Source organism: Orycteropus afer, unplaced genomic scaffold, assembly GCF_000298275.1.
Source record: "Orycteropus afer afer isolate SDZICR_OR568_19922 unplaced genomic scaffold, OryAfe1.0 scaffold00014, whole genome shotgun sequence".
Taxonomy (NCBI): Eukaryota; Metazoa; Chordata; class Mammalia; order Tubulidentata; family Orycteropodidae; genus Orycteropus; species Orycteropus afer.
In genome coordinates this window covers 9670560-9684023 of record NW_006921601.1, presented here as the reverse complement: position 1 = coordinate 9684023, position 13464 = coordinate 9670560, and the positions used below count along the sequence as shown (strand labels likewise).

Genomic DNA, 13464 nt, shown 5'->3' with positions numbered 1-13464 from the left:
GTTAAATGCTTAGCATCTAGAGAGGTGCCCTCCAACAGAACTTTCTTCAGTGATGGAAATGTTCAATATCTTTACTGTGTAAAACATGGAAGCCACTAGCCATATGTGCCAAATGGGCACTTGAAATGAAGCTATTGTGAATAAGGAGTTTAATTTTATTTAATCTTGATTAATTTTAATGTAAATTCAAATAGCAACATGTGACTACCAGCTGTCATACTGGAAAATGGTAGATCCAAGCAGGCTCGTCTCTTATGGCTCGCCATATATCAACATATAGCCAGTAGGTTCTGTACTGGGAAGATGGTATGTATGTGAGGGGTGTATATGTAGGTGTGCAGGCAAGAGCAGCTTTAAAGAACATTGGCTTGATTTAGTTGAAGGAAGAAATAATATATGAATTATATTTTACAGAGGTGCTACCATAAAGTCCAGGGATGACTGGTCTGGGACACAAAGATATACACAAGTATAACATATAAAACCCAGTTAACAACCTTAAATAGTCCTTAGGTTGGGTCTATATTGCCTTGTAGATCTTGAACAGAGGAACATATCTAAATAATTCAGATTAAAATGTTTCTTGGCTTGAGGTAGACATAAGATTACTTCCTTTCCCTATTTCACATTGCTTGTACAAACACAACATTAACATGCATTTGTGTGGAAGATGGGGTAATCTACTTCTATAGTGATACTGCCTTGGAAACCCAAGGAGGGGTCGCTATGAGTCAGGTCCAACTCAACAGCACATAACAACAACCACAGACTTGCAGAAAGAAAGAAACAAACAAAAAGAGCATTCAAAATCGATACATGTAAAATCAGTGTGTGGATCCTGGGGGTGTCCCTTCCAGATTCAAGCACCAGAGAAAGGAGAAGTCATTGTGCAGCCAGGTCAACACAGTGGGAAGTTCAGGAGCCACTTTTGACTGGGGAAGCAGCAGAGAGTCATGGTTGAGCACAGAGCCCAGCTGAGCTGTTCAAGTCTTGGCAAACCACACAACTTACTGAATTTCAGTGAATTCTTTGGAGCAATGGAAATCATTTTAATGCCTACCTTGTAGGGATGTAATAACGATCAAATGAGATAATGCAGGTCAAGCCCTTCACAGAATTCTTGAAAGAGGTATGGGAAAAATAGTAAATGTTCGCATGACTATTATTGTACTTTTTTACTAAAATTGATGATTGTCCTTCTGCATATTTTTGTGTGATATATACATACATACATATATATATATATATATATATATATATATATATATGTTATAAATACTCCCTTATATGTAAAATGTATTCAAATTGAGCTACTTTTATTAAGAGTTTGCCTTCTCTGGCCACAACTATCAGCTTTCTACACAGTAGGATGAGAATAAGAGCATGTTAGAGATTTATTTTAATACTGGCAGGAACAAATATAGAATTTTAAAAAGTGCTATAGCTAGCCTGGTACCTGGGAATTCAATATCTGTGGTTAAGCTGAATGTTTGCCCATTAAAAGGACCATACGTTTTCAAGTGGAAGATAGAGACATAATAGGGTGGATCCCAGATACATTAGCAGAATCAGGTTTATGGCCTGATTGTGCCTTAAAAGCACCGTGGTTTCCAGGGCTTTGTGAATCCTTGTCATTTTGTCACCCATCTCATGGATATGAGTACAAAGACCACCACACACCTTAGGAAAGCATACAGCTCTGAGGCTTCAGAATCTTTGCATCAGTGAAGATATTAGTTTGAAAGATGAAACTTTTCTTTTTTAGAGAATTTTCCTTAGGATCTGTGACTCTAAGGATCTTCTTCAACATTGGGAGAAAATTTTTGGAATTTTTTGGAATGAACTCAGAACTCAAGTTTATTCTGTAGCATATCATCTCTCTTTGTAGGGCATGACTTCTAGATTGCCTGTCAACTCCTCTGACTGGAGGTCCCAGTGTTTTTGGATGGGCAAACCCCACCATTAGATAGCCAGGACCTTTGGGGGCAGTTTGGGAGGGAAGATCAAAGATGGTTGCTGCTCAGAGATTGTCCAACTCAATCTATGTGAACAACCAGGTTATCGGTTTAACAAATATCTCTTGAGCATCTGTTATACTGACCTACATGATAAATCCCAGTGTCAAGTATTATGTGTCAGACACTGTACTAAGGACTTTCAAGAAACCCTGGTGGCACAATGCTTAAGTGTTCGGCTGCTAAGCAAAAAGGTTGGCAGTTCAAACCCACCTAGTGGCTCTGTGGTAGAAAGACTTGACATTTTGCTTCTGTAAAGATTACAGCCTAGAAAACCCTATGGAGCAGTTTGACTTTGACACATAGAGTTGCTAGGAGTCAAAAATCAAAGTGATGGCACCTAACAACAACAATATGTGTCAGACACTGTACTAGACTTTACATGTTGTTGTTGTTGTTGTGTGTATGTACCATCTCATTAAACCCTCAATGACATTCATGTCATAGATAAGGAGATCAAAGCTCAGAGAAGTTAAATAACTTTCCCAAGGTTAGCGTAGCTAGTAAGTGGTAGAGTCAGGATTTAGCTCTAGGTAGCCTGACTCCAATAGTCACATTTTCTTCTAGTCAGCACCACCTTTCCTTGTGATGAATACTGTTCAGGCATACCTAGGACTACTGCTCTAGAGTGGGTCCTATAGAAAAGAAATGTCAAAGTTTCTTTTTCCCAAATAAAGAACATTAATACAAGTTCAGGGAAGGAAGGTTGGGCAATCTACTTCTGTAGTAATACTGCCTCGGCAACCCAAGGAGGGGTCGCTATGAGTTGGGTGCAACTCGACAGCACATAACAACAACAACAACAACAACATGATTTCAAAGTGGGAGGGGAGGTACTTGACAGCATCACACAATTTTAGCACTTTTTTAGCAGCAAAACTGTCAAACTCGACTGCTTCAGCAGAAGTCGGCAAAACCGAACCCACACCAAGAAAGAAAGTCACACATTGCCTTTTATTAAAAGGTATCGCACCAGGCACAGTTCTAACATGCTCAGTGATGATGATGACAACACAGACAGATGACAACACTTTCCAGGAAGGAAGCTAAGGACTAAAGAAGAAAAAGCTAAAGGGAAAAGGGAGAAAGCTGCCTGGCCCTGCCCGGCTCCGTCTCTTCCACTCAGGTGTGGGTCTGGGAGGAGAGGTGGTGGCAGGGAAGGGCGAAGCAAAGGGAATGGCAGAGAGGATATAGCGTGGCTCCAATTTCCTGGCCAAAGGTTCATTTGAGCTGATGTAGGCTCTGTGCCAGGTGGCTGGGGGCACACACCTGCACTGAACGGAAGAGACAAAGAAACCAGAGGACAAAGAACTCCCCTCCTTCCAATGTGTGAGCCCTTGAGAACCCGTAAAGAATAATTGTCTTGCCAGCTTCCCATCCTGTAAGAGCAGGCCAGGTCAGGAGCCAGATGAAACAGGCCTTCTTTACCAGCCATCGGGCTCCCGAGCCACCTGGCTCAGTTCTGGGCCAGCAGGTGGATGAGGAGCTATTTGCAAGGTTGGTCTAGGATATTATGGTCTTGCTACTGCAATTTATCTGGGACTCTCTATTCTTTCTTGCTCCATAAGTGCATGGATGGCTGATGCTGGGGCCCCTAATTCATTTGAATGCAGGATTAATTCAGGGTCATCCACTCAAGGGGATGAGAGGGCCTGTAAGGAGAACTCAGAAATCAGCAGAGCACACAGAATACATTTGCGCTGAGTAGTGAACTAATTAGAGATGCCCACAGTGAGATATTTACATCCACACCTACTCTCTCTCTCTCTTTTTCTCACACACACACACAGAGGCGTATCTAAGGAATGACAGGTATGGCACATGCCCTGGGAGCCACTTGAAGGGGCGTGTCACTGAGCATTTTCTATTAACCATCACAGTTACCATTGCCAGCTGTGAGAAACTGGGCAGTTAATACTAATACAAGTTCCCCTCCCCCCATCCCCAATCTGAAAGTAGAGGTCCCTGTGAAGCCCTCCCTAAGCCCAAATGGTGTAAAGCCAAGAAGCAATTACCATTCATTGATACGGGAAAAACTTTTGAACATTTTCCAGGACCCCAAAATAACCTATCAAATCACGCCAAATAACACATATAACCCAAAAGAACTCTAACATATAGTGTTCACAGACACAGTCAAAGACATGGCGGCTTATGCTGGGATGCTGGGTGTAGTTCCGGGGAAGGGGCTTGAGGCCACTCTTGGTGCCCCGGCTGCACGCCGCTTCTTTAACAGCTCTGCTGCAAAACAAACGCTGAACGCTAGGTTTGCTTCTCGCCTTTTTCCATACAAGCGAAATCCTTTTGAGATTTCTGACGTTCGTGAAAGCAGGTACTGAAGTAGGTCTTTTGTAAAAGCGAGTGGCGTATTGGGAACTTTGGAAAAGTAGGGGACACCTGCACTTTTGTATTTGGGAGCCTCCAGGGGTCAATGCAGACTGTGCGATCTTTTCCTCACCCCCACCTTGTTTCCACGCCCAAGGGGCGGAGCCGGTAGTCGGGTGGGCAGAGAAACTTACTTCTTGCTACCTAGCCTGGGTCTGGGTGTGGGCATTCGTTTGAGCGTGGTTATCTCCAGTGAGCCGTAGAGATTTGGAAAAGCAGCCCCGAAGAGGCCAGCCCCACTGCACTTCGCTTTCCCACTCCCCGCCCCCCCCTTAGAGAATCCTGTCGTCCTTCTTGTGCTCCCCTTTGTGGTGGGTGGGCTCGCTGGGCTGCAGGGCAGTCTCACAGCCCGGCCGGCCGTTCCTCCTCCTCTCTGAGCTCCGCTCCACCCTGCTATGACTGATTCCCAACCGCCCTGCTCTTTCGCAGGCCGGGGATGACAGACTATCGGGTGGGCTGGACGGTGGACCTCGTCTGGCCTGAGCGCACGCACTGCGGACCGCAGACACCGGCGTGTCCAACGTGTGCGGCTGTCCCGGAAGCGGTTTAGGTTAAGACTCCTGCACCGCGGGGCTCTGGCACCGCCAGGAAGGTCGGGCTTGTTCTGCTGAGTGTAGAAAGAGAAGAAACTGAAAAAAGGACTCTGAGCACATCATAGCTCAGTTTTCATCTGTGAAAGCAAGGAAGGTGCAGTTACAATTTTCAGGTAGTGCCACAATATGTTAAGTAAAAGATTAGCAAGCTTGACTTGTATTTTTGAGCTGGTATTATGGTAAAGTTATCAAAAAGATGGCTGTCAGATGGTAGGACAAGGGAGAAATGTCAGTGCTTGCCATGGGCGCTATTTTCTGTTAGATATGCCTCTGTATACATAGCCCTTTTAAATTCTATCTCACACACACAATTAGGGCACATCCCAGCCCCTCCTGACGTACCCCAGGCTGGGCTGTGGGGAGCAGGAACCCCTGAGTGACTTGAGATGACGCCAAAGCTCCAAACGCCAGATATGGAAAAGTTGAGTCTAAGTAAATAAATGCGGCCCTGCCCAAATCTTCACTGATCCAACAAACACACACTGCCAGAGCAGTGAACCGCCTCTCCACCCCAGGAAACATCTCGGGTCCAGTCATTCACTCTTCAGTCCCAGCCCCAAAGGAGAAGGAAAATGTCAGTGGGACTTCGTTGTGGCATGCATGTCTCTATGTGTGACACGCAGGTACATTTTCAAACATATAACGATGATTGTGTGTGTGTGTGTATGTATATATATATATATATATATATATATATATATATATATATATATATATATATATAATCGATGGGCATGAGATTTATTTAAAGTGTTCTCCAGAAATATGAATGTTCCCTAAGCAAAGATGGGAACTGTGGCCCTCATGGCTGAGGACGTCCCCACATTTGGAACCCTCCAAGCATCCATGTCTACATGCAACTGCATGGCTCATTTAATATTTCTGATTAGAATAAACATAACATTTTCCATGCAGTCTGCCTCTAGTGCTTCTTAAATGAAGCTGTGCTTCCTCCAGGGAAATGTGCATCTGCTTGTTACAATTTTTTCGATGGTTTGCTTGTTGGACTACATATTAAACCTACTTTAAGAGTTGCAGTCACTAAATGGTTTCAAGTGAATATGTCTGTGTATTTTTCTTTCCAATCTGAGTCTCTGGGAAACACAAGCCTGTAAAAGTTGAAGAAAAACTAGGTAATTCTTGGGGTGTTCCAGGTAATGAGAAAGGCTGCTGTCAGATGCAATGAAACATGATCCCCCACATGAAACCAATGCAGCGGAGTCCACATTGGTCTGCAATCTGGATAGCAAATGGCCCCCCTCAAGCCAAGGACCTCTTTGGTGTGCCAAGTGCTGTTACCTTTGACCACAAGGAAGGCTGGGGATCAAATTCTTCATCTGCAGAGGAGGAGGTGGTGGAAGAGAGGGAGGAGGCAGTCTCTGTCACCTGTGCTCGAGTGGGGATGTGCTTGGGCCCTGAAATGGGAGAAGAACTCACTGAACTACTAGCTTTGTTCCCTGCTTCATAAACCAAAGCTGCCTCTCCCTCCTCCCCTTTAGGCCCCCCTTTTCCTCGCTGCCCACCCCTCACTGCACCTGCCGTGAGCATGAGAAGGCAGTACCTAAGGGCAACTGGAAATTTGGCGCTCCACATTAATTACATTGTTGGGTCCCTGCCAAGAGCTTTTCAGCTCTCTTTTCATATTAAAAAAAAGAAGAAAAAAAAATCAATTAATTCTTTAAACACCATTTACATTGTGTGTTGCATAGAATGCATTCAGAGATGAAATCTATTATTAAAATGCATGTCTGAAGTTAGCTGAGTTACCTAAATGCTTGTGTAAGGTTCGCTCTGTAGAGTAATTGAATGCAAAAAAGTCAGAGCCAGCTCTTAAACAAATCGCCCTTCTGCGGCTCCCAGCATCTGGCACCCATTTTTACTACATGACATCTGCTCAGTGTAAAAGAGCTGGCGTCAGAATGTCTGGTCATAGAAAAAAAAATCCCAAATGTAATCAGAAGCAAAAGGACTTTAAGCCTAAGGTTTTATCACACAGTCTCATGCAACATAAATATTTCATTAATTATGGCTAAACAAATGCCACTTTTATTTTCCCAACTTGCAGATATTATCACATCATCGAAGTGATGATTCAAATGCCAGGAAACGGCAGTTTAAGATAGGGGTGGCTCAACAATGCAGGGCCCTTGGGAGAGCTGGGGTTGAGAAGAACTGCCAACCTCCAAACAAGAGAGGCGGGTGGTCCAACCAGCACACTGCCCGTGTCAGTCGGAACCTATCTGTGAACTGGCTGGGCACCACATATGCTAAGGTCTTCCAGGGGCCACAGGAGGCTTTTAGTCATCCCAGCAAAAACGTCTTCCCCTCCCATCAATCTGATGCAGAGTTAATGATTAATATCTGGATTAGTCCACCCTGGACACTGAATATCAGAATGAGCCGGGACTCCATGATAGGAAATTTAGCAATCTTTACTCTGCATGGCAGCTTATAACTGAATGGAAATATGTGTCAGGGGATGGAGGGGGAAGCAGGCCAGAAGAAGAAGTAATTCTAACATTCTCTCCAGCCTGTTTTTTCCTCCCCATAATTTTCAACTATTCATCCAAGTGGGAGAAGCCAAGTTTTAAAAAATAAGGGTAATTGTAACCTCCAGCAGCACATTTACATACGCTGTTATTTAAAGCAAAATAATGCAAGACACGTATATAATAGCACAGCCTCTCTGGGGAGAGAGTTAACTGGTTTCTACTTTATTGCCAGATGGGAAAGCTCAGGTAAATATAGAAGCAGAGAGCAGCATAATAATGGTAGGAGGTCTTGTTAGTGGTGAGCTGAGAGTGTTTCCTAGCTCCAGTCCCTAAATTACCACTGAGTAAGTTTGTCACCGAGAGCCCCTGGGTGGTACAAACAGTTAGCATGCTCGCATCCACCTGGAGGCTTCTCTGGGAAAAGGCCTGGCGATCTACTACCGAAAATCAGCCATTGAAGCGGAGTCTCACTCTAACCCACAAGTGATTGCCTTGAGTTAGAATTGACTGCATGGCAACTGGTAACCTACAGTCACTGGGAATTCAGCTCTTAGCTATGTGAGCTTGAGGAACTAACTTTACCTCCCTGAGTTTCTAGGGGAATCATGATTTCTAACTTGTGGAATTGGTGTGGAAGAGTAACGATTATCACTGCAAAGTACCTAGCACAGTGCCTAGTATATTGCAGGTGCTTAAAAAAGGCTGTTGTCATCATCATCTTCATCTTTATCATCAGCATCGATCCAAATGAACAATATTACAGCTTTTTCTCAGAAAGTAGAGTTATTAGAAAAATTTCCTAATTAACCTCCATTTAATAGAATAAGTATAATAAAGTTGATACTTTTTCTAATAATCTCAAGAATAAATCTAATATTTACATTGAGTTTCATTTTGAAATGGAGGAGAAAATGCTCCCAAATATAATGTATTTCTTAATCTTCATGTAAGAAAGAAGTTAAGCACTGCAAAAATAAAATAAAATAAAAAAAGGAAGACTTTATGATAATTGACTGAGTTTCTTCCCCTTCCCCTTCTCTTTTATGGAACTATGAGCTACAGTTCACTTCTCGTTCACAAAAGTTAAAAAACTTGGCAGGGTTCTTCTACTTTGGCCATTTTGGAATGACTGATACTAGAATTTATCTCTCAGAGCAAAGAACTAGAAATCTGGACAAAACATATGAAGCAGCTATATCCAGACAATGGACTACAGGCAGTGCAGAACTGTGATACAGGAAACAACAGAAGCCTATGAGGTAAGCACTGGAGTCACCCCAAGCTTGCTGGGATGGAGTCATTCTGCCTAGGGACACTTTGCAGATCACAGTGCAGGGAGGACTAACCCAATCAGACCACAACAGATTTACTGGGTCAAGAAGACAGAGATCAGAGTTTGGAGAGGCAGCTGAAGTTTGTGTGGCAAGGTACAGAAGATGAAGAATCTATGCAGTAAAAGAAATCTAGAAACACACATAGGAGTCCCTCTGAGCCTATTTCTTAATAGTAAACTACACAGCCATAGAGTGAAACTCCATGATGTTGGACAAATAGTTGCTGGAGCATTGGAGACTAAATAAGCCACAAAGCTTTTACAGTCCTTGGAGATGTTAAAGTTTTACTCGGCCAGTGTAAAATAAACATCGAGGGCACTGGGAGAGACAACAGAGAGTTACACTTCAGTTGTAGGAATAAATTAAGCCCAGAGTAAAGGTTATTCTAGACTCACCTGAACAAAGCCTAAAATTAAACCTTGAAAGGAACAAAGTATTCCGTAGATTACTTTACTGAGTGCCAAACATACTTTGCCACTTTTTTTTAATATATATTGAAATGAAGAAACAAAACCTAGGTAATCTAAGATGTGATGTTCACAAGTCTAGCAGTCAGTAAACAATTAATAGACTAATGTCTTTAAGTCTGACTTGCAAAAAATCAGGACAAAGGGTCTGAATGAAGAGAAAAATTAGTCAGTAAAAACAGACCCAGAAATGACAGAAATCATAGGATTAGCAGATAATGATTTAAAATAGCTCTTCTAAATATGCCTGAGAATTGAAAAAGAAGACATTAACAAAATATGGACAGAAGCAGAAGATATAAAAAAGAATCAAATGGAACCTATAAAGATGAAAAATACAGCATCTGAAAGGAAAATTGCATTCGGTAAGCTTATCAGCAGATTAAACACTTCGGAAAGCAAAGAAAATCAATGAAATAAAAGCACAGAAATAGAAAGTACCCAAAATGAAGTATAGAAAGAAAGAAGAGTCCAAAAATTTATCACAGCTTCAGTGACCTGTGGGACAATATCAAGTGATCTAAATATATGTGATTGGAGCAAAAGGGATAGGAAAGACAGCAACACAAAAAGCAGTTGAAGTAATAATTGCCGACAGTCATCTAAATTCAGTGAAATTATAGACCCATCGATCCAAAAAGCTCTACAAACCGTAAGCGGGAGAAACACAAGTAAAATCATAGCAAGGCTCAAGATAATCCAACTGCTGAAAAACAGAGAAAAGAGAGAATCTTAAAATCAGATAAAGAAAAATGATACATATAGAGCCAATTAGGGAGAAAGGAAATTGATTTACAGAAAATCTTGAATTACATTAAACATACATTGCCACCTACTACAATAAACAAAAATAACAGTACAGCAAACTGTGGGTCAGACAAACCTGTGTACAATTTTTGACTTTACTACTTCACTGCTAATGATGTTGGACACAAGTTATTTTAATCTTTGAGTTTCAATTTTCAAATTTCTAAATTGAGAATAATATCTCCCACAGTAAGTATGAAATTAAGTGTAAATAAAATTGGATAGCTTTGGAAGAAGGGATGGAGAGACCTCAAGTGTTGTACTTTTTACTACTTGGACATGTTCTCAGGAGGGACCAGTCCCTGGAGAAGGACATCATGCTGGGTAAAGTAAAAGGTTAGTGAAAAGGAGGAAGACCTCAACGAGATGGACTGACACAGTGGCTGCAACAATGGGCTCAAACATAGCAACAATTGTGAGGATGGCACAGGACCGGGCAGTGTTTCGTCTGTTGGTACATGGGCTTGCTCTGAGTCAGAATCAACTCGACAGCACCTTACAACAATTGAAGAGCTCAGAATCTGCTACCTAGTAGTGGTCACTGGAAAATGTTTTCTTTGCTTCCAGCTATAATGGGATATTTGTCATACAAAAAAAGAGGACATATATTATATGATCCTACTGATATGAAATGTCTAGAATAGGCAAACAGAGACAAAAATGTATTAGTTGTTACCAGGCACTGAGGGAGGGGAAAGTGGTGAGCAATTGCTTAAGCGGTACTGGTTTCTGTTTGGGGTGAACTTTTGTTAGTGGTGATAGTGGTTATGGTTGTATAACTTGGTAATGTAATTAATGTCACTGAATTGTACATTTAAAATGTATATACATCACAATTAAAAACAAAAAAGGCGAGGGGGAGCAGAAAGTCACAGAAGAGACTTCTGGTCAATTGCTTGGTATAAGTAAATATAGGTTTCCAGTCCGTCCCCTCGGTGACCTGAACAGTGTTTTGGGCACAGTGATGTATTTCCTGGGGAAAGTTTCCCCCTAAAGATTGTACTCTCCAAACCCATTGCTTTGCATAAATAGGAATGAAGAGTGGAAAATAAAAATGTTCCAAACAGAAGGAAATAAAAGCAATGTCATCTACAACAGCATCAAAAAATATTAAATACTTAGGGAAATAAAGCTTTTTGATTAAGATACCAAAGAAGATGTGTGTGTGTGTATACACACACATATATGCATGCATATACATATATATTTTTTTACTTGAAAATTAAATGTAGGATCACATTTTTTAAAAAGCAATTAAACAAGCATCAGCAACAAACAAAATTGTGTGAGTATTGAACTAAACCATCTCTAAGGATAACAATAGATAAAACAAAGTGGCAGATGTTTGCTTGCTTATTAATCTAATGATGATAACAAACTGCCGAGCATGAACCATAGACTTTTATAAGGAAAGAGCCACTTACTTGAGTCTTCTGCAGGAGGAGGATGGCCCATCTGCCCCAGGGAAGTATTCCTAACAGGCTGCATCAGCTTCTCCAGGCACTGAGCATTGTCCACGGGCAGTACCTTCCCCTTTGGGCCGCTAAAGAGGTCCCTGAGATCCATTCTTTGTCTGGATTCTTGAGAGAAACTCTCTGAAGGTTTGTCTTTGAGTCTCAGAGAAGAAAAGAATGTGAGTCTTCTATTTGGTACTCTGTTAGCATCTGGTGAAGTCTCTTGCAAACTCACTCTCTCTAGGAGTGTGGGGACATCTTCTATCTTGCTGCAGGGTGGAGACACAAGTTCAGGCAAGATCTTAGATGGACAGTGGGGCAGACCGTGGGTGCGGAGGGCAGGGTCAGGAGGACTAGGATCTGAGTGCTGGGCAGCCTTGGCTGTAGAGGTTCCCAAAGAGAAGAAGGAGAAGGCCCTGTTTGCCATGTCTCTCGCTTGGGACTGCTGGCCCCAGTCTTTATTGCAATTGGTTTTCCGAAGGCTGAATGAGCGAGTACAAGTGTTGGTCTGGCTGGTGGGCAAAGTCTTTGATTTGGGCTTGGCCCAGACCTTCTTCCCACCTTCAGAATTGGAGAGGAGGGGTTCCAGGGACTTTCGGATTGCATTTGCTATGAGACGCAGGGGGGACTTAGGTGGAGCTATATTTCGCTCTCCAGGACCCTGTTCAATTGGGGTCCCTTCCTTCTCCTGCGTATCTTTGTAGGATGACAGTGTGTCTCTAGTTGCCTGAGGAAGTGTCAAAGGATGGACTGGTTTCAGGACACGACCTCCTCTACCACTCTCAGAATTTTTCTGGGAAAGTTGCTCCCTGATGTTAAGCTGCAAGCTTGCTGGGATGGAGTCATTCCAATCCAACAACTTGGTCTTCTGCTCCTGAGTGAGGACTAACTTCTTTAAGCCTGACGTCTTCTCCTCTGCTATTTCTGACCTTCCGTCTCCTTTCCTGGGCCCAGTACTCCTTTCTCTTGCGTTTTCTCTAGCCTTGAGAGATAGCTGTTGTTCTGTCAAACATTTATCCTTCCTTCCAGTAGAGTGTAGGCCTCTGTGGATGTTCCTAGTGTCCCCAGGAGAGGCCTCCACTTCCTGACACCCATCAGAACCCACCTCTCCAGGACTGTGTAGTCTGGGGCTTATGAGGCCATCTTCACCAGGACTTACCAGGCAGTATTCTGCCCGCTCCAGGACTTCATGTTGAGGCAGGTATAATGGAATTTCATTGGGTGCTTCTTGGGCCCTTGTTTGCCCTTGTTTGCTGGAGGGACTAAAATGACCTCTTGAGACCTGTGAGGGGTGGTGGTAAGCTGTTACCTAGAGAAGATGGGCAAAAATAGCAGTTATTTAAAAATTCCCGTAATTATTTACATGGGGGAGACAAATCTCAGTTCACATCTCCCTTCCTTACCCTCTCTTCTTAACAAGTCCTTCAGATTTCAGATAACCTAAAGAATTCTGTCTAGGATGATTTCAAAGGGCTATTCCTTTTTCTAAATGGCTGCCTTGGGATCTGTTCAGATCTGCTTGGAGCCTTCACCCATCATTACCCATCACAGGCTTTTCCAAGTCCTAGAGTAGGTGGGTAGGAAACCAGAAGGGAAGGCAAAGGCATTGACATTCCTTCTGGCAAATTGCTAGGCCAGCGTGGGTTGGACTGGCCCAGTCTTCATGGGTTGCTGGACACACAGGGGAGGACAAGACTCCCCCTTCCCTTAGCTCACTCAGCCATGCTCCTTACTAACTCCTATACATTCCTCCAACAACAGAGAAGCAAAAGCTTCCTCCTGGAGACTCTTAAGGGCTAGAGCTGTGGTTGGTAGAGGGGTGGCCTTCGAGACTTCCAGTTGCCCTTCTATACCTGATTTATACCTTGCATTATTGAGAAAGTAGCCATTTCCAGTGTGAACAAAACACACAGCTGG

The 13464-nt window shown here is 42.8% G+C and overlaps 1 protein-coding gene across 1 annotated transcript in view; it reads right to left on the bottom strand.

Annotated features, from left to right (window-relative positions):
* Positions 1 to 13464, bottom strand: part of LOC103210860 (MICAL C-terminal-like protein) — a 59774-nt gene that overhangs the window by 23205 nt on the left and 23105 nt on the right. The window contains exons 4-5 of the mRNA XM_042782773.1: positions 11518 to 12549; positions 6293 to 6384 (exon numbers count right to left, since the gene is read on the bottom strand). Coding sequence (XP_042638707.1) covers positions 6293 to 6384; positions 11518 to 12549 — 1124 coding nt within the window. The remainder of the gene's footprint in view (positions 1 to 6292; positions 6385 to 11517; positions 12550 to 13464) is intronic.